General features: G+C 39.3%; 1 protein-coding gene across 9 annotated transcripts in view; it reads right to left on the bottom strand.

Moving 5' to 3' along the window:
• Positions 1-14,613: 14,613 nt before the first annotated feature.
• Unc5d (unc-5 netrin receptor D) overlaps positions 14,614-27,902 on the bottom strand; it is a 557,233-nt gene continuing 543,944 nt past the window's right edge. For 5 of the 9 annotated variants that reach the window (XM_006994386.3, XM_042262551.2, XM_015987869.3 and 2 more), the window contains one exon: positions 14,614-20,863. In XM_006994386.3, the coding sequence (XP_006994448.1) occupies positions 20,659-20,863 (205 nt within the window). In that variant the 3' untranslated portion in view covers positions 14,614-20,658. The remainder of the gene's footprint in view (positions 20,864-27,902) is intronic. The other 4 variants (XM_006994387.4, XM_076553553.1, XM_006994389.4 and 1 more) reach the window with 1 other exon arrangement.

Raw genomic sequence — 27,902 nt, 5'->3', positions numbered from 1 at the left:
ACACATATATCCACACTATTATTTTGAAGTTTCAATTTGATTTCTAGGTTCCTGAAACTCTTTTTTATTCTCTAAACAACAACAACAATAAAAAACAAAAACAAAAACAAAACAAAACAAGAAACTAATCGAATCTTTGTTGTTGCTGTTGTTTTGTAGGTTCATTTTATATCCAGGTAGGAAATCAATCACAGATGTAGTACGGTTGTCTGATAGGTTCTCGTGTAGCCCAGGGTGTCCCCAACTTGCTGTATAGCCCAGGAACACTTTGAACTTCTGAGACTCTTGTCTCTACTTCCTAGGTGCTACGATTTCAGGCATGCTACCACACCTGGTTTCTGCTGTACTGAGGGTGGAATCTAGAGCTTCTTGAAGGCTAGGCAGGATCTAGCCTCTGTCTCCACTCAGTTTTTAGTGTCACTCTGAATTTCTTCTTCTCTTATTATTTTTACCAATTTGCTTTCTCTTAATTCTTTTGTAATTCTCATATCTTTTTATATTAGAGGCTTTCCTCAAATATCTGGTTACCATGGACTTTGCATTTGAAGATGAGTGATTAAAAAACAAAACAAAAACAACCACAAAGTCCTTGATGGACCCAGCTTGTCAGTAGGAATCCTCATGTGGGTGTCCAGATTATCCTTGCTTTTTTCATAAAGAATCTAAATGTCAGCACTCCAAGATCTTTCCTTGGGCCTTGTTCATGTTCTCACAATTCATGTCTGCCATAAACCTGCTTGGGAGCAGATCGGGAAACAAGGAGCGGAGGGGTGGGGACAGGCTCATTGCTGTAGACATCTGTTGTCACTCTCATGGGATCTGAGCATGGAACATACTCCTTTGTGAAACCCTACCTAAACTCCATCTCTGCTTGTTGGATTTAAGATCTTCCAAGGCAAAGTCCCCCTTCAGTAAGGGCACCAGCCACCATGAAGTATGCAACCTACACTATAAGTCCAGGGTAGTGTCCTCTCTGCTGTGGCACTTCAGTTCTTCTCTGCTGTTCAACTCCTTCCCATCTTATTCTCTCTCCCTTGCTCTTTGTAGGCTAACTGTCTGTTTGTTCTTTTGCTGCCATTGGCATCAGGAGCTACAAAGTTTAATACATATTTAAACTGGCACAGAGATTTCCTGTTTTAATGTTGTCATAACTAGATAATAAATATTTAAAGAAACTACTTCAGACATCACGAAAACATAAAGTAAAATTGTATGTGCTACTGCTTTGATCATTGTAGCCACCGTTGTTCTTTCCTCTGGAATTCTATCTTTTCTTTTCTCCTTTGAGATAGGCTCTCAGGAAGTCCACTTTGGCCTTGCACTCCATATGTTGCTGAGGATGACCCAGAAATTCTGATCCTTGAAGACCGTACTTCCTGAATAATGGAATTATAGGTGTAGGATTATGTGCTACTGAAGAACTAAACTTGGTGCTTCGTGAAGAATAAGTGAGCACTCGACCTACTGACCTATATCCCCAGTTTCCTCTCTACATCTTATTACTATAATTATTTGTTGTTTATTTTCTTATGAAGTAATGAGTTTCATCATAGCAACTTCATACATGTGTGTTGTTATACTTTGTTCTCAATTATTCCCTTCTCCAACTCCCCTCTGTGCCCATTCTTTCCTTTTTCCAGCTACTTTATTTTAAAAATTAACATATCACAAAATATAGGCAAATCCTCTTTTTAAGTTCAGTTTAATTTGTTTTAATCCTCAAAGGTAAGTATTGCTATCATGTTATTATATATGATAACAGTCTGTGCTTATTTTTTATTGTACATGTGTGTAACTGTTGTAGAGTATTATTTTAAGGTGTGTTATTTTTGTTTAGGTTGCATTTGTTTAACTCTGTGAAGCTGTGTTACTGTGCCTGTCTAAAACAGCTGATGGTCTAATAAAGAACTGAATGGCCGATAGCAAGGCAGGAGAAAGGATAAGTGGGGCTGGCAGGCAGATAATATATAGAAGGAGAAATCTGGGAGGAAGAAGGTAGTAGCCAGAGAAAGAGGAGGACTTTAGGGGCCAGCCAGCCAGCTACACGGCACGTCATGGAGTAAGAGTAAGATTTATAGAAGTAAGAGAATGGGAAAAGCCCAGAGGCAAAGGTAGACGGGGTAAAGTTAAGGAAAGCTGACAAGAAACAAGCCAAGCTTAGGCAGGACATTCATAATTAAGAATAAGCCTCCCTCTATGAGGAGGGGATGAGGGTGGGATGAGGGGAGGTAGGGGGAGCAGGAGAAGGGGAAGGAGAGGGAACAGGGGTTGGTGTGTAAGAGGAAAGAAAAAAATTTTAATAAAAATTATAAAAAAAGAAGAAGCCTCTGTGTGTGATTTATTTGGGAGGTGGGTAGCACCCCCCCCAAAAAAAAAGAGAAAAAATGAACAACACGCAACCCTAACTATGTGATTCCATCGTGGATTGTTGGGATTCTATACAAACAGTGAAAGACACACTGAACAGGAGCTCCCACAAATCTGTTTTGCTTAGCACACTTTCTGTGTATTTACAAGCTGATAAATTCCATGTCACTTTGGTAAGACAGTCTGTGCAAATTCATATTCTTTGTTTTTATCTACTTTCCAGTAAAAGCCACTGATTAATACCAATGATGTCTTAAATGCTCATTATATCTCACCTCCACAAGGAAGCCACAGTTTTAAGGGGCTGTGTCAGGTGCACCTGGATTCTAATCCACACTCTTCACTTTACTGGCTGTGCGACTATGATGTAGCAGGTTACTTGGATTCTTAGACCCTGTTATCAATTATACTATTTATATACTAGTAGTATAGACCTTAATGCTGTTGGGAGGGTTAATTTAGGTATACACACAGGCCACAGTTAGTGCTTGACAATAGCAGATCATTAGATAATGGAGCCCTGATGATTATTACATCACACAGTGGTCAGTGGTCCAACATCTCACACAGCCGTAGAATCAATGGCTCAACTATCTTAGGATGCTTGAATTTCATTTGCAAAATCCTCTCCAAATAGTCATCTGGCTTCTGCCTGACCATCTTCAGTGACTTGCAATTCTAAGAATGTCTGTCCCAGTTTTGGACAGCTCTGTGAAAATTATGCTTACTATAAAAGGAGGAGAAAAAAAAAAAAAAAACGCTCCCTGTCGATTTTGCAAAATTGGCCCTAGTTCTAGCTAGCACTTGGGACCAGACAGAACAAGTCTAATCCCTCTTCCATATGACAGACTTTCAAATATTTGAAGACAAATATCTAGTCCCCATGAGTCTAATTATATTGAAAATTGAAAAAAAAATAGTACAGGAAGGGAAGAAAGGGAATTGTACATGTCAGTGATGGATGAGGCCTCATATGGAAACAAGAAGGGAAAGGCACAGACAAGTACCTCAGAATTCCTCTTTCCACTGGTTCCTATAAAATGAAAAGCTGTAGCTGGAACCTCCCTTTGAAGAGATTTTTGTAAGTGCAGCTGAATTTTCTATTACTGCCTTTTAGGGACCTGCCTTGATGGTATTAACGTAAGTGCTACCAAACGGACTGGGAAATAATCTTTAAACATATCTTATAAAGAGAGTCTTTATTGTAATCTATTGTACTTGAAGCCCGGAATGGATAATAATAGAAGTGGATGCTCTGGTTTTACAAGGCAATAACGTAGTGACTGAGCAGTCAAACTTTATTGAGAGGCAGACTGTGGAGAAGTTTATCCCAGGGAAGCTCTCTCTGACAATTGTGAAACTGCTACCAGTCATGCCAACATACATACTTCTGCACCCTCCTCTCTGGAGTGTGTGAATGACTGTGACTTTCACCATTTCGTTAATCTCTTCAACCAAGCCTCTTTATTTTTATTTCTGCATTGGTTGAGATTGAGCCCAGGACTTCACACAAGCTAAGCAAATGTTCTACCATTGGAGTGTACTACCAAACCCCTGAAACCATTTTCTAAAACTGCCCAACGGCTAAGCCCAATGGTGGGCACCCATATTCCCTGCTACTGGAGAGCAGAGGCTGATGGGTCACTTAAATTCAGGTATTTAAAACAAGCCTGGGCAGTGTTGTTGGAGGAGGGGGAGGGAGGGAGGGAGGGAGGGAGGGAGGGAGGGAGGGAGAGAGAGAGAGAGAGAGAGAGAGAGAGAGAGAGAGAGAGAGAGAGAGAGAGAGAGAGAGAGAGAGAAATGAAAAAGGCAACAACAGTCACATGATGCCTGCTCACTGAAATAAAATCACAAAGACCTGAGACTTGTGATTAAGCCATCCTCCTTCCCAATTTGTGTAGACACTGAGCCTGCCCATCTCGTGCATGATTTCAGTGAATTTTCTTATGAGATCTAGACAAGGCATTCATCCTTAGGGTCTGTAACAGGAGGCTAGGGTTGGTATTAGAGAACCGGTGTCCTTTGACTAGATTTTGCTTCTTGCATGGCTCACAAGCTAAGGATTGCACTTCCATTTTCCAATGTCTCTGTCTCTGTCTGTCTGTCTGTCTGTCTCTCTCTCTCTCTCTCTCTCTCTGTGTGTGTGTGTGTGTGTGTATATGAAGAGTGATAATTTTGTAAAATCATGTTAAGTTCAATTTTCCATATCCACAATAACATCTTATTGCCACACAACCATGCTTGCTGCTTTGTGGGTGGTCTGTGGTTGTTTGCTGATCATCATGGTACAGTTTCAATTGAGTTCTTCCAGCTCACTAAACCCCATATGTTACTGTCTTACCTTTCCTAAACCACTCTACTTAACCCTAGGCTGAGTGATGAAGAGCCATTATGAGTGAGGAACTAAGAATCTTAGTCTCAAAGGAAAGAAGGAAAACTCTGATTCAAGTTCAGGAAGAAATGATATCAAAAACTGGAAAAAAAAAGTCAAAAAGGAAGTTTGACCTTACATAGATATATTTTGATGGGGATTATAGATCAGAGTTTCCAAAAGCCTTTAAGATTCCCTGAAAGCTCATGCCAATTTTTGTAATCTCTATGAAAGCTACAATCCCTTGCACATGTCTTTCTACAGCTTCTGCAGAATTGGTCTTAGTTCTACTACAGGAAACAAGACAGGAATGGTCGAATTTGTCTTCCATGTGACAGACTTTCAAATATTTGAAGACAAAATATCAAGCACTCCTGAGTCTCATTATACTGAATGTGGGAAAAACAGGGAAGAAAGGAAAATAGGGGAATTGGTACTTGTTAGTGATGGATGAAGCCCCCCACACTGGAATTGAAAGTTTTCTTTCTTGTTTTGTTTTGTTAGTTTGTTTGTTAGTTTGTTTTTATTTCCACAGGCTAACCACTGCACCACAACTATGTAAAGTAATCCTTGTGTAACTTCAGGATTGACAAGGATTGATGTAGAGATGAGGATGGAGATTGCAAGGAACCATGTGGCTTCTGTTTTCACTTAGCTTCTACCATGGAGTCACAGATGTTGATAGCAAAGAAGGAAAGGGAAAGCTGCTTGGGGGAATACAAATAAAAAACACTACAGAAGTGACTCAGAGTCGAGAAATGATGCCAAGTAAGAGGATTCCTACAGATTACCAAGACACACCGTGTACTGCCAAGAAAAAGTGATTGAACATGGGCAATAGTACTACCAAGTAACTTTTTGATGAAGTAACAGGTGTGTCTGGCTGGCCTTCTGGGGATTATCTGATCCTATGGGTCTGTGCTCCTTTGCCTTACCTCTAATGACTTGGTTACGCTGCTGTGCAGTAGAAGTTAAACCATAGAAACTTGGAAGGAGTTCAGAAAAATTCCAGTCCACAGCAATGCAAGGGAATTTTTACTAGATGTAGCTGATTTCCACTTTTAGGAAAACCAGACCCAAGTATTACATTTGTATAACTCTATGGTAGATTATCATTTCCTTGCATATTATTAACTAATTTTATGGCTATTGTTAGCCTGTGAAATATGAACTTTTTTTTTTCTGTAATCACAAAGCCATTGTGGAGTTCTCAAGTGAATATGCCTGTATGCATGTGTTTGCACACACATGATCTGTACTCTAGATTCTTCTCTGAATGAATTTTAACAACTCACCAACTTCTAGTAAAGTTAAATAAAAGTGTTAACGTTCTGTCTATTACATATTTGCATGTAAGTTATATTCTTAACTCTTTGAAATGCTTTCTTTTAGAAATACAATGTGGGGAGGACTGGGGAGATGGTTCAGCAGAGAAAAGTTGCAGAAGTCTGATGGCCTAAGCTTGAACTTTGGGTCCTAAGAGAAAAGACCAGACCAGGTGGTGCACATATGTAACCTCAGCATTCCTTCTGCAAGGTGGTTAGAAGAGGCAGGAGAATCAGGTGGAGGCTCACAGGTCATTTACCCTGGAGATTCTGAGAAGTTACAGAAACAAGAGATCTAGACTCAACAAGGTGGAAGGTGAGAATAGACTCACAATGGTTGTCCTTGGACCTCCACATGAACACACACTGAGGTATAAGCATAACATGCACACACACACACATACACACACACACACACACACACACACACACACACACACGTACACAGAGGGGGGATAAGTAAATGTAAAAGCTGTAGCAGTATTTTCATTGCAAAATTATTAGATGCAAGAATATGTTTCTTTCCAGAGCATTCTCTTTTGGCATTCACTTCCTCTAGTTAAGGCAGAAAGGAGTCTGGAGAAGAGCTCAACATTTCTGGGCCAAAAGTTGTGTCTTTCATTACCAGTAGATCTTCACAGCTCCGAGAGCTCAACTAGCTACACTCTTTTTGCAATTTGCCTGTCAGAAACCTTCTCCTTTAAACTTTGGAGTTTGGAAGATTTTTTGTTTTATATATACTGTAGATGAAAACTGTCAAGGCAATGTTTTGTTCTAATTTGCTTTGATATGACTTTTGATGTAGGCATTCTCTATGAAGCCCAGGCTAAGATCAAATTTGTGACTTTCCTGTCTCAGCCTCATAGGACTGTGTTTACTGGTATGTATTATCATGCTTGCCATTTTCTTTTGGAAGAGAAATAATATTACCTAGGAAGGTGTGTTTTAAATGCTGCTGACGACTAGCTTTGTAATCGTTGATTAAGTTCTGCATTTCTCCATTTTAGCTCTGTTTCATAAGTGTATTACTTTCTATACCCTAGAGCCTTTAAGAAAAATTCCAGTCATGACACAGATAAATGTTTAGGTGTGTGAATAAGTGCATAAACTTAATGAATTTTTAGTCAGCCACTTCCTTGATTAATATTCTGTTTTCTATTGTGTCTTCTTTCTCTCCTGAAGCCAGTCACCAAAGGATGTCTCTATTTCCAGGTCACCGCTACCTCCTGGATGATAACCTTCATAGGAGTCTGTACATGCATCCATCTCCCATGCATGTCAACTGAAAAACTCTCCTGGAGTGCCTCAGAGATCAGCAATGTGCCTTATATCCTCAATCATATTGTTCAGTGTTTCCTTCTTGCTGTTTTTTTTTTCCCTGAAACTCTAACTTTTCCTTCCTCTCTCTCTCTTTTAAGTAGTTACAATTTCTTCTATGTCTTTTTTTTCTGCCCCTGGAGGTGGGGTATGAGTTCCCCTTCCTTCTCATTGCTACTTCCAGATTGTCTGGCCTTTCTCCGCCCTAATATTTTCCACTTCCAATGCTTCTATTTTGAAAGAATCCGCCCACCACCTGTCCTGGTTGCAGCTGTCTACTGATACCTATGTTCTCCTTGTTCACAAGGAGTTTCTGCTTCCTTGTCATTTTAGTCAACACATTGCTCTTTTATTGTGTTATTTGTGTGTACATGTGTTCCTGCGCTCGCAGATGTATGTGGAGAGCCTTGGGTGTTGTTCCCTAAGGAGCTGTTACCTTGTTTATTGAGGCAGGGTGATACATGCAGGCTGGACTAGCTGGCCATTGAGCTTCGGTGGCTGTCATCCTCCAGTCTCTCACTCTCCAGCACTTGCTGGGATTACAAGTTCATGCAACCATGCTGGCTTTTTTGAAATTGTGGGTACTGAGAGTTATTTATACTGTATTTATCCTTTAACTTTTGCAAATTTCACTATATGTATAGATGATTGTTCAATTTCTCTTCCTTCTTTTGAATTTTGATTCTGAGGTGACATGGTTTTCATTCCACACAAGCTACTCCCCATCACCACTTTATAAATCAGTGGCTCTCACCTGTAGGCAGTTTAGTTCTCTAAAGGACATTTGGGAATATCTAGGGGTGTTTTCAACTACTACACCTAGTAGATGCTGCTGGCATATAGAAGCTACAGGCCAGGGATGCTGTTGAAGACCCTTCAGAGATCAGAACAGCTCCTCTCAAAAATGTGTCAATAGGGTAGAGGGGTTCTGAAAGCCTTTGTGTTTATAACAAATAGTTCCTACATAAATTTAATATCAGGCATCTTAATTTCTGAATACCCCCCCAAAGAAATGAAAAGAAATCCAGCAAATCTGTCTTCCTCAACAACCCCCCAATAAAGAATAGACTGAAGTTTGCTTCCTTTTCTTTCCCCACTTAATCTTGAATAAAATTTAAATATACTTTCTACTCTAGTACTCCTTCTAAACTGATCTTTAATAGTCTTAAGGAATAGCTACATCATTCATGCTTACACAGATGGAGATTTTAGCATTACCTGCCAGAGCTCATCATGCACTTCTCTGTCATCCGATTTCCATTTACTTCGCTCCCACCATCCTCACAGTCCTCTCACCTGAGTGCCCACTCTTCCCAGTTTCTTCAGATTTCTTTTGATCAGGTGAAGGTCACAATTTTCCAATACCCCAGGGACTGATACCAATATGGTACCGTGCTTTTAATACCATCCATTGTTCTTTGTGCTTCACATTCACATATCTAGCTATGAATTTCAAATTTCCTATTAGATGTTTAATGGGTATTTTGCACTGGACAGGAAACTTTCTGTAAATATTCATTTGCCAGATTCTACCATAATGATGTCACCTTTGTATTTTTAGTTGCTTATACCCAAATCTCGGGGCCATCATTAGTTTTTACTCTCCCCTTCACAACATCCATCCATTTCATCAGAAAACTCTGTCAGCCCTACCATTCAGAGTATATTGATGATTCACATCTGACCACAGCTCCTGTAATTACCAATAGTCAGGCTCTGCAGGGGATTTCTACAGTAGTGCCTCATACAACTCATCCTTACTACACTTAGGGTGTGCACTAGTCATCCTACACCCCTGCTAATGTCATTCCAATACCAGTAGCATCTTCCCACATCACACAGCATAAGACACAGCCATGGAAAAGCACACGTGGTCTGTCCTCCTCTTCTCCAAATGTGTCTTCTATTCTCAGTAACACCACTCAGTAACACCACTCCATCTGCACTGATTTCACTACTAATCCTTTTCACTACTAATCCTTGAGTAGGTCCAGCATATGGTCATCTCAAGGCCTTTCCTCTTCCCTGAATCCTCTTAGAATTTCTTTCTTATCTTGTTTATCTATTTAGTTAAAAGCTACCTTCTTAGTGAAGTCTTGCCTGCTATCCTGTTTTAAAATATCATTGGAGCCTGGAAGCCCTACTCTTCCTCCTAGCCTATATCTCCCCTACCCTGTATTGTCTTACTTACTCTTTACTTTCTCCATTAACACAGAAATGAAATACCTGCAAAACTAGGATGTTTAGTTCACTGCTGTATTTCCATTGCCTACTATAGTGTACCCTTTAATATTTATTGTGTAGACAATAAGTATTATTTTACAATAAAGTCAAAGGCTGGGCAAAGCAGTGAGAAAGCAGAAGGTACAATTAAATGGTGAAATGAGTTTCCTTGTTTGCCTAGATTTTAAAGGGCAATAAGAGGAAATAACTGCAGAGGTCCATAAGAGCTGCAAATAGACACAAGAGCTTGCATATTTTTCAGTGATGATAAAAACATGGCTGAGTTGGTGTTTTGTATAATTTCACTTATGATATTGCTAATAACATATGCATATTAAAGTATTTGGAATTTTAGATTAATGATATTAGGAGAAGAAATGGTTTCCAGTCCTGTGCATTTTAGCCAAATCATTCAACTGTGGGATAAATGGAGATGAAGGAGCAAGTGGTCATCACTTAGAAGTTTGGATGTACATTGCTTAAAAGTTGGTCTAAAATAACCACATTCTGACTTAATACTTATGCATTAACAGCCACTATGGTATTTTCATTTTATTATAAATTAAAATAGCCTTTACTAGAATGAAAATATTTTTCCAACTCAGTTCTTGTACCAGGATATTGATGATGCTGATTTTGCAGATGGGGAAACCAAAACTCAAAATATAACTGAGTTTTCTGAGAGCCAAGACCAGTTCACTCAATTTGCCTGGGCACCATTGCATTTATGCCTGGATGTCCAACATTCCCAAGAAGGAAAGAACACATTGGATTTTGCTCCAAGCCTAGAGAGAGCAGGATCATTTGACACAAGTTATTTAATTGCTTCTAAAGATGCCTCCAGCTTTTTGTTTTTAAAGTAGTCTTTGTGAGGTTTAGCAAAATATTGATAACTCCTTGTCAGTTCCAAGGATTAATTCTAATGAGTTATAGAGAAATGCAATCAAGCATTTGCAGGCCAGAATAAAATGCCAAAGATGTTGGTATGGGCTTATATGTTCAGATGCATGAAGTTCTGTGACATATTAAAAAAAAACAAACAGGTAACTAGATTAGGAAACAGAAACTGATGGTAACCTGGATTAAATTAATTCAGGATGGATGATACAATTTATCTTTTGTATCAATTTAGTAAACACTAAAAATCTCAGAATTGAACTTTAAGATATCATTTTGTGCTCCTTAAGTAGATGATAGCTGACAAATATTCAAAAAATGTTGGAATTAGTGGCCGTGGAGGAGTGATTAGTCAGTGTGTTAGCATAACTTGATTTTTCTTAGTTTCTCTATGTGTAAATTAGTTCAAATAATAGTGGTGGCTGTATGTGATCACTAGAGGGTTAAAGGAATAAATCCATATGAAAGACCAAGTGTGTAAAATGTACTGATTCAATTACTCATGGTACTATAAGAGGACTCACCATGAAAAGATCTCTGTAAATCAGCTTTGCCCAAATAGCAAACCACAGAATCATTTCCTACAGTCAAAACACTGAAGTCTGGGACATGCTACTCTAAAAAATGTAGTGCGCTATAAGAATTAAAGGCACAAAAAATATGGTAGTCTCTCTTGAATGAAATTCTTACTAATATGTTTATCAATGCTGTTTTCTGTCTGAGTGCTGTTCCTCCTTTGTCTTGTCTGACAAATTCTATCTTTTGAAGAAATGAAAATCATAACACAAATTCTCCAACACTTCCTGTAATGTTATATTGGTTGTGATTTGATTTTTGTAGCCATTCACATTACAGAGTGTCTTCTAGTTTCCTACCATGTGTATATGCTGATTTTGAGAGGCCATTGCAGAAGTGCATGAGTTTCAAAAGACTTGGCACACTTGGATCAGACCTTGAAGATCCAAAAATGCATAAAAATAATAAATGGTTATTTCCAGCTGCAAATAATGGGGTTTGTTATATAATGTTACAGATGAAAACGATATTAATAAATCCTATCTACATCTTAGTTCAGTGGTAACTGATGGGGGTAACTTCTGTAACTTTTCTCCATGCAACCTGCACTGGTTTTCTCCCTCAATATTTTGTACTCACCAATTTTGTGGCACTAGCTGTTTGATCCTGTGTAATCTCTTGACTTGAGAGTCAGTGAGTCAATGGAGGTTGAGTCAATATCACTCAATAACCTTCAAGGGCATCATTTATGTATGCCCTATTTATAGTGGAGAAGTCTGGAAGGTGATGGTGCTCAACCAGTTCATTGTTGGATTATGCACAAATTCAATTTTGGGGTCTTCAGTTATCTGAAACCAGGAAGCAATTAGCTCAGAGTACTGATTGTATGCAAGAATGCTATATTTTAAATGTTTAAATTTGTTCTGATGATGGATGTGCTTTAAATATGTACTTGTCTCACCAGTAGCCTCTCTAAATTCTCCTCTAAAGACATTCTATGGCCACACAATGCACATTTTCTGAAGTCAGAACTAGACAAGGACAGCTGCCTAGTTTCTCATATGTCTGCATATTTGCACATGTGTGTAAGTGGGTGTGTACACACACATATGTGTGTGTGGAAGCCAGAGGACCTTCGGTGTGGTTTCTCAGCCATCAGATGGGATAATAAATGTATTATAACACCTTTTTTGGTGGTACCTGGAAATTGAACTCAGCTTCTCATGCTTGCGAGGCAAGCATTTTACCAACCAAACCACCAACACAGATCTCATTGCCAGTCTTGGTCAATTACTTCATCTCAATGAACTTAATACAACTACCTCTTTTTAAAGTGAAGAATTTCTTGTCGAATGGCAGTCAAGGGCCAAGGTCACATAGGCCAAGAATGGCAGAGTCAATGGCTCTTTGCACATATCTGGCTTCAGACTCTCTCAGCTAACTACTCTTCAAGGTATGTTTACGGTAAGATGGAGATGAATGCTCACTCCTCCTTTGTAAGTCACATATAGGGCTAGGAGCTTTGCCTCTCTCTTTCCTTTCATTTATCAAGTTGTGAAGGATGAAAAATTCTACAGTTACTGTCCCTTTATGTGAAACAGAAATGTTAGGTATCATGTTTATTTTCAATGCTACAGGTTGTAAATAGTGTATTCATTTGAGTAAATGGGTAAGCTTCTATTATGATTAAGTCTTCACACATATTAGCTGTATAGGCAAAGCCCACATTAACTGAATTCATTCAGAATTAGAACTGCTTCACATACATAAATGCACACACACTTTTCTTTTCCCCTTTTCTCTTCCTTCCTTCCTTCCTTCCTTCCTTCCTTCCTTCCTTCCTTCCTTCCTTCCTTCCTTCCTTCCTTCCTTTCTTTCTTTCTCTCTCTCTCTCTCTCTCTCTCTCTCTCTCTCTCTCTCTCTCTCTTTCTTTCTTTCTTTCTTTCTTTCTTTCTTTCTTTCTTTCGACACAAAGTCCAAGTTGGTTCTGAAATTGTGGGCAATCAGGCTTCAGTTGTCCAAGTGCTGGGATTAGAAGTATGTGCCAATATACCTGGCTGCTAACTGAACAAACTTTATACAAAGATTTTAATTCATTATTTTGAATATTTTATTATAGGTTTAGCCTGATCTGGAGTCATCTTATCTGGGTCACTATGTTGCTCATACCATTCTTCTAGTTAAAATTTGTTTTCGCCAAATCAAGTTAGATTTCCTTGTTTTAACTGTCCAGAAAATACTGAAAATTTGGCTTAGTTTTGCCTTTGTATCATTGATTCAACCACTTTTGATTTAGTTGAAATCACATCCCCTTCTTTCTGAAGCTTAAATATTTAAAACCAGCATTAAAGCTCTGGCCAAGTCTCACAGTGATCAGCAAGAACCTTTGAAGCCATTTACAGACACAGTGTAGACATTCATCCTTATTCCACCCAATAGTTCCATCAGATGATGCAGGAAGAACTATATGGTCCAAAAAGGTTAGGCATATGTTTCTGTTTCCAAGATTCTTCATACACATTAAGACAGCCCATGCATCAGGTTGCTAGAAAGTAGAGAAGATGGTTCTCTGTATGTCACAGCTTCCAAAATGTAAATAGTAGGACAGCAAAACCCATCAGATTTCTATGAAAACAGTGTTTGCTCTAGTTGTGTTTTCCTAGTGTGTGTGTGTGTGTGTGTGTGTGTGTGTGTGTGTGTGTGTGTGTGTGTGTGTGTGTTAACAAGTTTGGAGAAACTACTGATTTAAATCATTTTTTTAAATCTTCTTTTAGACAGTCACCGATTACTTTACGTTAGAAAATATTTTTGAGTAGACTGTATTGTTTCAACTCAGATCAACTTTCTGATCTTTTATCATTAAATGTCTAGGTAATTTTCCATGTTCTCAACATTATTGAAAGGAGAATGTGTCAGTCAATGTGGTTGGAATGCCTGACATTCTACATTTTTTCCTACTATCTTTCCTTAAATATTCTACATTTTTGTCTAGCTATTTTACCATGGCAAGGCAGAGAATGCTCTATACATATTTTAAAGATTTTTTAAATGGATATTTACACACAGGTATATGTGCACATGAATGAGGGTACCCTTGCAAGGCAGGACAGGAAGTTGGGTTCCCTAGAACTGGAGTTACAGATGGTTGGGAGTCACCTGTAGTGGATGATGGGAACAGAACTCAGGTCCTCCGGAACAAGAGCAAGTACTCTTAATCTTGGAGCCATCTCTTCAGCTTATAGAGCATGTTCTACAGTGTATAAAAGTAATACATTTGAAGAATGTGAAAAAAAGCATTTCTCTTATGGTAAGGCTATGATTACCTTGAAATATCTAAAGCTGCATCCCTAAGAAAGGGGTGTGTGTATGCACAACCACATGTGTGAAAGTGTGTATTTAGGTGGCCTTTGATTCTTAGAAGATAATGGATTTGGTTCAAATGCCCATAGTATTTTCAGAGGCCAGAGTGAAAAGTGGATTTTATTAAGTTTAGAAGATTTGAAAAATGTCCTTAAGGAGAACATCCCAACACCTACTAGGATATGATAGAGTCCTCATTGAGATTTCAAAGTCCCACTCATGGAGCATATCCTAAAATGTCAATAAAAGACTCTTTATTCATAAATAACTGATAAGCAGTAATTTATGCCTGTACATTTATCTCGAAAAGTCGATAACCATCCATTTTTTTTTTTTTTTTTGCAAACTACATAAAACATCCAAACGGGCCATTTTGTTCAGTACAATATAACATAGCTGTTTGGCATTACCAAATATATATGTATATATATTTATAGATATGTACATGTGCTGAAAAAGAAGCCGGTGCATCCTTCTCTAAGGAGTCCATCCAAGTATTTACTGTACAACATTCAGAATTTACACTGATAATACAAGGCACAAAAAGTGTGGTATGAAGCCAAGGCCATGCTTTGCTTAGACCCTCTCCTCTGGCTTGCTCACTCCTTCAGCTTCATGTCCAAGTTAGTATTCAGCTCTGCTTTAAATATTATTTCATACTTTTTTGGCTTTGAACACACCAAATAAATGCAGAGAGTGGTATGGGTTTGAAAAAAATGAATCATTTGATAGAACACCCCCATGTACCTTCCCAAAATAAAAAAGAACAAAATGAAATAAGTTTTAAATTCTTCTATGTAGAAGGGGAGAAAAAATATCACTCACGTTTCCAAGTTTGGGCTAGGAAAATGAGCCAGCATCCCTCTACCTGCCTGTGTTTACAATACTTCTAGGTCAAGATTTGCTGGAGTATGTGTATCAAGCAGACCTAATTATGAAGAATGGAAATTCTGTTCTTCATCTAGTGAAGACAAGGAGACGGCTCTTTTCCTGACTGGGGAATTCTGACACTTGGGTATTTCCCCCTTAATTGGGAAGTTTTCCATGGGAGCAGGAAGCATCTATGAGAGATCTGATGGGGGTTTCTATGCTTAGCTTTTCTCCCAGGAGGCCCTGAGGGCTCTAGCCTGAGGACTCTCCCTCTTACCCCTTCCCACGTTTGCTAACGAAGGAATATTAGCATTGCTGCTTCCACATTTGAGCAGAATACCCGTGTTTCAGGAGAGGGGTCTCGTTGTATGACATTTGGCTTACATAGTCCCCTTTACCATCACGCTTTCATCAGAACCCCAGTTAGATCAGTACCTACCAGAAATGTCTCAGATTTTAAGGTTATTGAACAACTTTCTCAATTCTGGAATTTACGTGTGAATCATGCTTGAATTAGATGAAATTTTTCTTAGAGTTAGCCAAATTTAAGACAAAAGGCATATATTCATTATACCCATGCCTTTTGTGAAAGTATTTGAGACGTATTCCCATTCAGGTAAAGAAAGACATTACCAAATTCACTCATATATAACGGAATCTAAGGTATAACTTTGAAGAAAAATGATACAACTCCTGTTGAACTTAATACTGGTCAGGGCAGGGAGAATTTTAAGCTTAGGCCTAGCTAGAATGTTTACTGACTTTTTTCATCTTTGGATTCAGATGGATGGTAGGTTCAAAGACATGAAGTTGAAATGTTCCTGTCTTAGGCCCACTTCGTGAGGACACTCCAAATCCATGATCTTCACAGCAAAAGGAAAAAGCAATGAGTAGCTGCTTCAAAAACCACAATTATTCTATGCGAGATAAACTTCCTACTTGAGATCACAGTACTACACACTAGTGACTAATAGCCAGGCCTGGTACCATCCATCCCCTTTGATCTTCAGAAAATGATTACAGTCTACAAATGGCCATTTCAGCTTTGTTGGTGACCCTGTCGTGGGGATGCGAGGAGTCCACGGTAGACACTGGCTCTCCTAGAAGTTGCTTCTGCGAAAGACACCACATGCTGTCAACACAGCCAAACAGCTTTGTCACCTCAGCTTTTGAAAGAGTTTGGAAAAGGAAAACACAAGATATGCAACACAGCTAAGATTAGTTAACAGTTTCACTTTTGTGACATTTTGACAAAATACGTTTTTTTGCTTGTAGTTCAGGAAAATTCTATGCGGACAAAACAGTGGCAACTATGAATTGATGGCCATTCAGCGGTTGGCCCAAAGCATCAATGTCCAAATACAGTGCTATGACAATGAACACCAAGGGGCTGATAAAACGTTGTCACCATCGGTCAGCCCACATTTTTGCTCTCCCAGGAGCTGTGGCTGTCACCTGTTGTCCAGGCAACGGGAGTTACTAAGGATTCAGGCTTTGCAATGCGTCATGAGAGACAGAATGAAAATGGGCCACGCAGTGGGCCGGAGAGGCACGTTTCTCAGCTCCTTCCTTATTTCTGCTAGAATAAAGACCTCAGAGAATGTTGCCTTTAGCGTGTCTGAAAGCTCTATCATTCAACACATTTACAGAGGCCAGACAGACCAAGAAATTGAAAACGTCTGAAAGAAAAAAAAAAAAACCAAACAACCCCCCCCCAAAAAAAGCCAAGAAAACAAAAACAAAAAACAAAGAAACAAAAAAAACAAAAACAAAAAACAAACAAACAAAAAAAAACCAAAGCATTTCCCAAAGATTTTGTTAACATTCCGAAAGTCACAGGTAAATTCGGTGAAAGTGTATAAAACCATTCATGCCATTTTAATTTCCTACCTTTGCTTCTCATGTTTGATATTTAGAGGTTTTGTGGAGGGAAAAATCACTGCAATAAATCCAGATATTTTACTCCAAAGAGAACCCTGTGTGATTTGACTTAATAGTTCTTCTCTCAGCTAAATGAAAGAAAAAAAATACCAGGACCACAGCAGTTTGAGATAAAAATAATAAAAAATAAGGGAAAAGTTCCTCTCTTTAAAGGAGCTGTATCAATTCCTTTTCATCTCTTACAAAAAGGCCAATAAAATTTTTGTGGGAGTACATCCGAGTTTTATGAGTCTGCCCGCACTGGTAAATGAAGTTTGCATTTAAATCCACAGAACAGGCTTCCTTTTGGTTTAAAGGATGCTAATGTAAAATGCTAAGACTGTATATGTGATGTTGTAAAGACTATAAATTAACTTTACGATGCTGTAGTCTGGCAAAACTGTGGATCACACCATTTTGGTAGCATAATTTCCATTCGTGTTTGAAGTATAACTATTAGCCTAATGTCTCCGAGCACTGAGAAATTTGGCATTAAGTTGGCTATTTTTGTAAAAATTTTATGTAACCTACCAAATATTTAAGGCCACTTTTAGTTTTTGCTTCATCTTATACTAGGACAGTGACACTTTGAAATTCAGTGCCTGGAGTCATGAGTAAGCTTCTTCCAAGAGGGACATTCGTGTTGTGACAGGTGAAGATAATGGAAAAACTTGAGGTCACAGTGACCCATCACACTTTCAAGTGTGAGCTAACACTGTGTGACCTGCAGACCCTTCCTCAACACATATGATCCCTTGGTCTGTAAATCTCACAGACCAGGGTTCTCTTTGAAATGTCATTGTAAAATATTACACAACCCTAACATGCAAAGACTGCAGAATTTAACATATTTATTTCAAAATCCTGTGTAGCATCCTAGCAGAAAGAAGAGAGATGTAAAGAAGGAAACTCAAAGAGTCAAGGTGAATCTCACAGAACCGTGGGCTGGGATGTGAGGAGCCTTGTGTTCACTTCCCCCTTATCGCTGCATGGGATATTTTGCTCAAGTGCACTTATAATCACAGGCCAAAAGAGAAACAAACAAAACACAAAACCTGAAGCCAGCAGGGGAGCTGCATACACTTGACCAATGTTTATGTTGTTCATGTTACCTCCCCTTAAAATAACCTCCATAGATGCCAGGAAGGAAAGTTACAGCTTTTTATCTGCTTATAATATTATAAAAAAGTTTTAAAAATCTACAAAGAACATGTGCAGGCTCACACAACAGATAAACAATTATAAGGCCAATTGGGGAGGGGGAAGAAGAGACATGGCTAGGGTGGGGAATTTAAAACAAAAATCTTCCAAATGGACATTAATATGAGATCTCTCTAGAATGTGTTGTAAATGGTTTATTACCTAACAAGGGATGCAGATGGAATCTGCATCTCATCCTGCCACTCATCACCTATCCAGTTTGTGACTCATCACCTATTCCTATCTCTTTTTTTTTTTTCAAAAAAACTTATCAGTGATGCCATATGGTTTTAGTTTTATGCTCTTTCTCTTTCTTCTTCATAAGGATGAATAAATAAGTTGAGAATACTAGGAAAAAGGTGTTCTCCTGACCCAGATATGGGATTCTGAGTATGCTTGACAGTTCTAAGGTGATCTGTTTGTTCAATAGAATAAGCCTTTGGTTCCTGAGCAAAGCAATATGCATTTTTTTGATTTGCACATGGCGAAGTCTTCCACGTAATATAGGTGACCAGATATATCACATATTAGTTAGATAAAATGGCTAACACATTCAAGAATTCTTCAATGCCTTATCCATGGGACCATAACTTCAACCTGTCTTTAGGTCTTTTCCACTTGGGAAGAGATTGCAAACATTTGTTTTCAAACAAAGGGCCCATAAAAATAAAAGCATAATCATATCCTCATTACCAAGGGTTCTCACTTCTCCTATTTCTGACCATTGTTTTTCAAATGTAGTCAGCCTCAAAGTAGCTAAGTAGCTGCCTGGAATTTAGTGTAGGTATCTGTCTTGGGCTGTCTTCATTGTGGATAGTTACTGAAAGCATCCACCAGAAGATGAATATATCTGTTCATCTTGAGTCTCCCAGGGTATTGGTCAAATATATAATGATAAAAATGATATACTTGGATACAAAAGTGTAACAAAGCATAAGATGAAGCTCACAAATCATCTACAGATTTCAATTCTCTACAATGCCACTGCCTTATATTAATAAAAATCATAAAATGGGAGCTATGAGTTAACAGTACTAAGGAGAAAGTATACATGGTGAGACCAGGCAGTCAGAGCACAAAGTCTCTCTGAATGATTCGTGTGGTTTCTAGGATGGTGTAGTGGGGTATTCTATTCCTTGGATGCAGTTACTTAGGTCCTACTCAGAAAAACTATCAGGTAGGTTTCCAAAATTGGCAGCAGGATGTCATGTCCTAAAGCTCCATTGAGACATACTGTGACAGCATAGTATAAAAAGTTAGAAGAGTTCCAGAATCTGAATGGAAAAGCACAGTAAAACACATTTCTTATAGGAAAAAATATTGGAGAAGTTGGCTTAATACCCATCTCCTAGAATCAGAGCTTACTCGAAGCCTGGAACATCTGCAGTCTCTATATTTTCTTGGACCTGGGCTAGCCTCTCCTGTCTCCACTCTACGGAGTGAACTGTGTTCTAACAGCACTCTGAGATTTGAGTAGTTTGGCTAGGAACAGAGGTTGTCCTGATCTGTTAAGTTGGGAGAGATATGTTTCCATATTGAAACACATAACCACGTTTTTACTATCTCCATCCTCCAATCTGTCAGGACGGGGAGAGAAATGAGTTTTGTTTCTTGCGGGTGAGAAATGAAGGTGAGGTACCAAGAACCAGTTTGAGGTCTACCTTGCTTTTCCATCTTGTCTCAATTAAGTGACTCATATTAATAAGTGCTGGTGTGATGTCCTCAGATTATCAATTCTAAATGCCCTCCCCACCAATGGTGACATCATACTAATAGGCTGGCAATCCGGGTTTCACTTCTGAAAGTTAGGCTTGCCATGATCTCCAAAATCCCAGATGCCAGTTGGTCGGAAACTGAAAAATCTAGTATCAGAATCAGCTGGCCCTGTGGGGCAAGTCATTCTAAACCTGTTTCCAACATGCAATTAATCTCTGCCATCCCAGCTTTATTGTAGTGTATCTATTTTTCAGAACTACTCTTATCTACAGGTACCTTCACCTCTCTCCTCAGCAGTCCAAATCTGAGGAGTTTATCCAATGTTTACCCGTGTGGAGCCTCAGAGGAGATAGCAGGGTCCCCTTCTTTTATATTTTATTTTTTGTCCCCTGCTATGAACTTGTCTTACCTACATCAAACTCATTTTCTTCAACCAGGGATTTTCAGTGACTCTCAATAAAGGCTGAATTCCCCCAAATGCCACTGGGCAGAAGTCTGCCTCTTCTTCCCCAGTTGAAGCCACTTGCCCTGAAGCTGGCCATCACTAGTGCTGCCTCAAGAGGGGAGGGACACAGACTAGAGTCCATTTTGCCTGCTGTAGTTGAAGTCAGCTTCCTCAAGCTGGGACTCTGTGATGTTTGACAGTTTCGTGTGTGTCCTCCCAATCTCTTCAAGGGCGCAGGCCAGTGAGTCGAGATCCCCATCCTGTTGATGACGAGCTTCCCAGAGGTTCAAAATGACAGCCGAGGGGCTACTTTGTGTAGCAAAATACGACAGATTCCTAGATAAAATTAAACAAAAGGCAAATTAACGGGAAGGATGAGACAAATGATCACTGTCAAGGGATAAAATTGGACTTTAAAGGTTTGTTTATTTATATTTATATGTGCATGCCCACTTTCACTTATGTACCACAAGTATGCAGGTGCCCTAATAAGCCAGAAGAGGATGTTGGATCTCCTGGAACCGTGCAATTGGGTGCTGCCACGTGGGAATGAAACCAAGGTCATCTGCAATAACACTAAGTACCCCTAACTGGTAAACCATCTCACCAGCCCCTAAAACGAACTTTAAAAGGCAGCAATAAAACAGTGGTAGAAAGTTACAGAAAGGTAGGTCTGGTTTGCATCCCAACATTCAACTACAGTCATACTACAGAATGATCACTGTGGCTTTCTCTTTTGCATCTTGCCTTGGTCCTCCCCTTTCTTAAGCTGCATGTATGAACATGTATGTATGTATGGGTCCCTTCTGATTGTTCTCTTGAAATGTTCTTTTACACTAGTTTGTATGATGAGGTAAATTCATTCCTTTTTATTTTCAAATATTTGACTCCCTACCTCCTTGGCAAATGCAAGGGCTGCCAAGGGTTTTGTCTTCGATTTCTGACCACCCCTTTTTTGGGTGCTTAATGTGTACCTCCCATTTTCTTAGTTAATTAAGCTGTTTATTGGGTTTATTATAGCCTTAAGGGTTGCTGCAATTACATATCCATCTACCACTTCAAACTCAGTGCATCAGAAATTCTCCTCTGAATGCTTCAGAATTACTAACTCTAAGCACCAGTATTTATGACTTTTTTCTGATCCCTTACAGTAGGATGTTTGATTTTGACTCTTCCCTTTGTTGTTTCTTTCTTTGATAAACTCACCAGCTTTTCCGTTCTACTCCAGGGGACAGACTTCATTTACATCTTAGCACATCAGAATGTGTATCATAGTAAAGGATTTGGAACTCTGCATCTAAACACTGAACACATACTGCATTCCTACATTCTATTTATCAAGTCATAAGGAATCCCGTATTCATGCCCGGCATGGTCTAATCTCATTGAAGCAATGTAGACACACACACACACACACACACACACACACACACACACACACACACACACACACACACTTCCCTTTTATCTAGCACCCCTACTCTGTCTTTTTTTCTTGACTACAAAATGCTGAAAGCTAAAGATCATATTGAATCATTTCCAGAATCTGCCAGAGCATTTATCATAATACTATGACAGGTATTTATTCAACATCCATTAGCTGACATTAACTGAGTAATTGATTCTTACATGTCTTTTCTAGATGACATAGCATCCTCAGTGAAAGGAAAAAAAGAACTCCAACCTTTTGGACAATAACTTTCCTATGATGAGGGCTAAGACAACACAAAGGATTAAAGGTCACTGTTTTTCATGGGGACTTTTGCAGTAAGGACAGAAATGTCATCCCTGATGAAACTGGAGTGTTTTGAAAAGATTTTGCCGAGCTGTTCCTATTTTGAAGATAGTATCATTATCTACCAGTCTTCCCAGCAGATGACCACAAAGTGGAATCCTGGAAAGAGCACTGAACAAGGGAAGAGGAACTTTCAATCATATATGACTATTTACAGGAAACACACATTTGTAGTCAGCTGGCTGTCAAATAGCACAAATAGCAGGATTATGACATATACCTTTGACTAAAAATAATTTTTAACCAAGACAAGGAGAAGCCTGGCTCAGGAATGTTAACAGTAGTCTCTAGATTCTTTAATATTTTCTGGCCTTCCTCTGCCTGCCCCCACGCCTTCCCTCCCATTCACCTACCCCACTCACCCCTCCACACTAACAGAAACAGTAAACCCTGCTTGAATACTTGGAGGGATTCTGGTTCCTCTTACTGAAAAACTTCGATTTGAACATTGACATTTCCTCAAGTTTTGGGAATGATGTTTCTAGAAGTTGCTGGATCTTACTATATTCCCTTTGCTGAGGCTCAGGCAGTATAGAACTAAAAGGGACAGTGGGGAATTAGACAGACCTAGAGGCCAGGCTTCAATAGACTCGGGCTAGTTGGTGTGGCCATGTATTTTCATGTCAGTTAACAGTTTCTTAGAGGAATCATAAGTCTTTATGACCTCTACTCTTGTTAAAAAGGCAAAACCCACAGGTTGGGCTGTGGCTACCCTAGCCCTGGGCTGGTACGCCAGGATTCCTCCTCCTCCTCCAAACAAAATATAATCTGTAGCCAAAAGAGCAATAGCATTGCTCCCATTTTACTAAGGGATGCTGCTCTTTTGTATTTTCTATTAAACAACGTTAGACTTTTATACTGCAACTGGAATCATAAGGATCCCAATGTTAGACCAGGTGTATTTCAGAGGTGGACAAACCTACCAAGGCTAGAGAGTAAGTAGTCCTGTCTTTGCGGATCTCCGATGGCCTCTCTGAAGTGAGTGCACTCTACCATGGCACCACAGAAGCAACAAGAGACAATGTTCATGTGAATGATGGCTGGTTCTCGAAAACTTGATGGAGTAAAGCTAGAATTTGATTATCACGTCCTTTCCACTTTTCTCACATTACTACTCTGGTCGTGTTTTCCCCCTTGATACATTTATAAAAGAAACAACTATTCTTAGCTTGTGACAGACAGGGAAAGGGCCAGATTCGTTCGCCGTGTAGCCATTGTGCTGTCTCTGACCAGTGCTCTTATGACTTAACTAGATGGCTAAAGCTGAAAGCCAATCCGAAGAAACTAACTTCCTACTTTGTGTTTCCTTTGAAAAAAGAATCTAGATGAACAAGGTTGCTGAGACCCATCTGACTGCAGAACTCTTAAGACATTTATTTTTTTTACATGTTTAGGGATTTTTGGCACTACAAGAGAAAAGCTATAATAACTAAATAGTGAAATAATAGTTTCTAGGTGGCAAATCTTGATCCCAATCAGTTTTAAATATATCAAGGAGCCCACAGTGGGCAGGAATTCTGAACACACAGCTCAGGAAAATCAAGCAGACTAGACAATGAATCCTGGGAAGCCCTGTTAATGTTCTGGTCTATAGAGTAGACATCCAGGGCTAAAGAAACTGAATGCCTAAAGGAGGCAAAAATGAAACTCTCAATTGACACAGATCTCTGAACATACTGTAGCGAGTGACATGTGCTTCCTGAAGTAACTTTGAGACTCCTTCTTTGAATTTATACAAACACATTCAGTATAACATATAAATTCCAAGTTTCTGATTATTTTAGTAGATATAGGATCATACCAGTCTTAACCATATGATCTGCCTTGCCATTAACAGGAATGTGTTTACCTGTCAATAAGTAGAAAAAAAAAAACCTGTAAAAAAAAAAAACTAAACTAAACTCTTATTCCAGCAGGGTGTTCCTAAAAGACAGTGGTGTCATTTTATGGGGTGCATATATGCATTTGCAATGTGATTTTTTTTAAGTGGTAAGCCATATATACAACTGGCTCTCTCCATACCACAGTTTTGAAATTATTCAGAACCTAATATATCAGTCCCATTCTTCTTTACAGTAACTCTGATGCATTTGGATACCAGGTGGTAAAAACACATTTAGCGAAACATTACTAGTAAAAAATGGAATTCAGGCCAGGCGGTGGTGGCAGCGCACGCTTTTAATCCCAGCACTCAGGAGGCAGAGCCAGGGGAATCTCTGTGAGTTTGAGGCCAGCCTAGGCTACCAAGTGAGTTCCAGAAAAGGCTCAAAGCTACATAGGGAAGCCCTGTCTCAAAAAACCAAAAAAAAAAAAAAAAAATGGAATTCATGTTAAATTTAAGCAGTTTCCAAAGTCAGACAATGGTTCCTCCTCCATGTCTGTCTGTCTGTCTGTCTGTCTGTCTGTCTGTCTCTCTCTCTCTCCCTCCCTCCCTCCCTCCCTCATTCTGTCCCATTCTCTAGCTGAAATGAATAAGCCTAAATATTACCCCAAACTAAAAATTCTCAATATTCAGAAGTACAGCTGAAAAAAAAACAATATATTTTCTTTCTCTATAGAAAAATTTAGAGAGGTGGGCTTTTGTTATGCTCATTATAGAGACTGCAGGTTGCTAATCTATGTACTAAACTTCACAGAACCTTGTGTTGTAGCTTTTTTTCAAATTCTCACCAACTGAAGTAATTTAGATAACTAAGATTATTTTGGGTGGTACCTCATGATAATTTGGCATCTACCATGCAGATGTCATCGACCACACAGACAGAGGGACTAACACCTGAATGTTGAGGTTGACTTGAGAATCTTTTAGGTTTTAGGTCAAATCATTTTCCCAGAGTTCCAGACTCAAATGGCTTGTTCCTCTTTGGGATGGTCACTGAATAAGTAAAGACAAACTGTAGGATACTGGAAAGTAAGGGTCACACTAGGGTGATGAATCACATTTATCTATGTAAGCTCATGAGGTAGTGATGGTTTATTAATTTCAATTTAATTATGTTTTGTTGAGCATTTCAGTTTTCTATACAACCCAGTTCCTTTTGGTTTCTCTTCTGTGATTAATTTCATCTTTTAGACTTCCCCATGACCTGGCTATACTTATAATCTGGGGCTTTCTGTAGAAGTCAGGGCAGGGTTACCCTTACCAGTATCACATGTTAGGCATGGGCCAACTGATAAAGCCATATGTGATGGCTATTCTTGGTTGTTAACTTGACTATGTCTGGAATGAACTACAATCCAGAAATGGAGAGCACACCTGTGATCCCAGTCTTGAGGCCGGAAGGCACACCTTTAATCTGGGCCACACCTCCTGCTGGAAGCCTAGATAAGGACAAGGGAAGAAGGAGGGAGTGTGCTCGTTCTTCACCTGCTTGCCCTCACCTTGTCAGCACATCCATTCCTTCACTGGCATTGGAGCCTACTTCTTCAGGATACAGAAGACCAGCATGGACGCCCAGCCTTGTGGGACTAGGTTTTTGGACTTCCATTCACAACTAGCCATTGTTGGACTGCAGTCTCTAAGTCATTCCAATAAATTCCCATATATGATAAATCCTATATATATTATATATTAATATAATTATATATATAATTATATAATATATACATATATATATATATATATATATATGAGAGAGAGATCTATTCCATAAGTTCTGTGACTCTAGCGAACCCTAACTAATACATATTTAAAGATGTAACCCTCAATTTTCAAAATAGACCTTTAAACTTCTGTGTTAGATGGAGAATGGAGCTTAGATTAGGTTCCAAGATTTTCAGAATAGTTATTGAGACTTCTTTTTTTATCTGAGGTCTGTAAGTTGAGGGCAGAGAAGGGTTTGAGAGGCTATGATAAAATTCCACCACTTAGCGCCATCATAATTAGTGAAACAGTTAAATCTACAGAAGAGAACCAGACTAGAGACAGGGCAGTGAAAGCGGGCAGGTTTTCTTGAGCAATCCCCCACAGTATTGAAATGCAAGTGTCTTAGGGAACCGATTACCTTTGTACACATTCTCTATTAGCCATCCAAAGCTAAGATATGCACAGCCCAGGAGGAAGAGAAGGCTGGTATCTGAGGCCATCTTAGCCCTTAGGGAATGTACTAAAGAGCTACCAAGGGCACACTGTACTTCCTGGAACTCTTTTTTTTTTTTCCCTAACCCGCAGACAACAAAGCTTTCCTTTCACTAGTTTAGAGCTGGGCTACAGAGGGCCAATATACCCCCTCCCTCAAAAGGTGTCAGCTATTCTTATGATAAATGTGCCAATGACTTTTATTTTAACATACAGCGGGGGGGGGGGGGGGGGGGGGGGGGGGGTCCACATTTGAGCTGCAGCCAAATATCCTCAGCTCTGGAGACTCTTCTACTAGGTACAGGCCATAATTTCATTAAGGATTTGGGCTTCTACCCAACGCTATCAGCCAATTGCATCTGCAATCCCAAAGGCAGCAAGTTTGTTTACATTCAAAAAAAATGTATATCTAAATCAACCTTTCTTTGTCATTAAAAAGCTTATTTTTTTTTTTTTAGGAATATCTTCTTTCTAAAGGGTTTATCAGTTAAAAAAAGTAAAAAGTTGAGCTGTCTATAATAAATTAGAAAATATTGTTTCCAGAATAGTGCATAATCCTACTGTACAGTATGGAGTAGGGAATTGAAACACAGTCCTAATGAAACAATATTAGTATCTCTGCTATCATCTTAATTGTCTCATTTAATGAAAGCCTCTTATGTGACCCAAAGCAACCCTCCACTCAGTTCTTTAAATGCAAATAGAAGAGAAAAGCCATTTGTACTGAATAACAGTAATTGGCTACATCATAACCATTTGCTCTCCTCATCAAGCCTCCATCTCCAAACTTCAAGCTAGCTGGGAACTCAACAGACAGCAAATCCACAGTCAAGGGAAAGCAAGTGAGGGTCTCATCTACTACCACTGCTGAGTGAGCAGGAAACAATCCCTGTAAGAACCCTACGGCTTCAAGACAAGGAGATGGCCAGAGAACGCAGAACGGAAGGATGGGGACAGCCGAAGCCACGCTCACATCCACCATGCTAGTTTGAACACCCCAGCCCTTCCCAGAGCCCTTTTCTGTCTGTTCTGTCATCTGCTCCTGGAAAGGAAGCCAGAAGGGACCTTCACTCTTCCGATAACGTATGGAAGCCCCTGGGCCTAGAAGTCTCTGTGAGCTGCCAAGTGAGAACACAGCTAGCTACCGTCTGTTTTCAAAGCTCCAGTTTTATCCCTCCCGGGATACACATGAGGATTTCTGGCTTTTGGAAATGAAACAATGACAAAGACCACCAAATTTGAAATCTGGACTTTGTTCTGAACTTGTATATATCCGGATGTGGGGGTGGGGATGGGGTGGGATTGGGGGATTCCAATTCAAGTCAATTTTCTCCTTTAATCACCTGGAGACATTTTTGAGAACCCTGGGGGCAAAGTATGACTCCGGTTTACTCCAAGAGAAAAGTATGCAGTGCATCTGCTCCCCAGTGAGGGAAGGGTAAAATACTTAAACCTCTCACTTTGCAAACTCCTTGGTATGAGCTTCAACAAGGCCTCACATA

The sequence above is a fragment of the Peromyscus maniculatus genome, chromosome 17 (genome assembly GCF_049852395.1).
Source record: "Peromyscus maniculatus bairdii isolate BWxNUB_F1_BW_parent chromosome 17, HU_Pman_BW_mat_3.1, whole genome shotgun sequence".
Taxonomy (NCBI): domain Eukaryota; kingdom Metazoa; phylum Chordata; class Mammalia; order Rodentia; family Cricetidae; genus Peromyscus; species Peromyscus maniculatus.
Note: the sequence above shows the minus strand (reverse complement) of the source record. Positions and strands in the feature narration are given on the sequence as shown.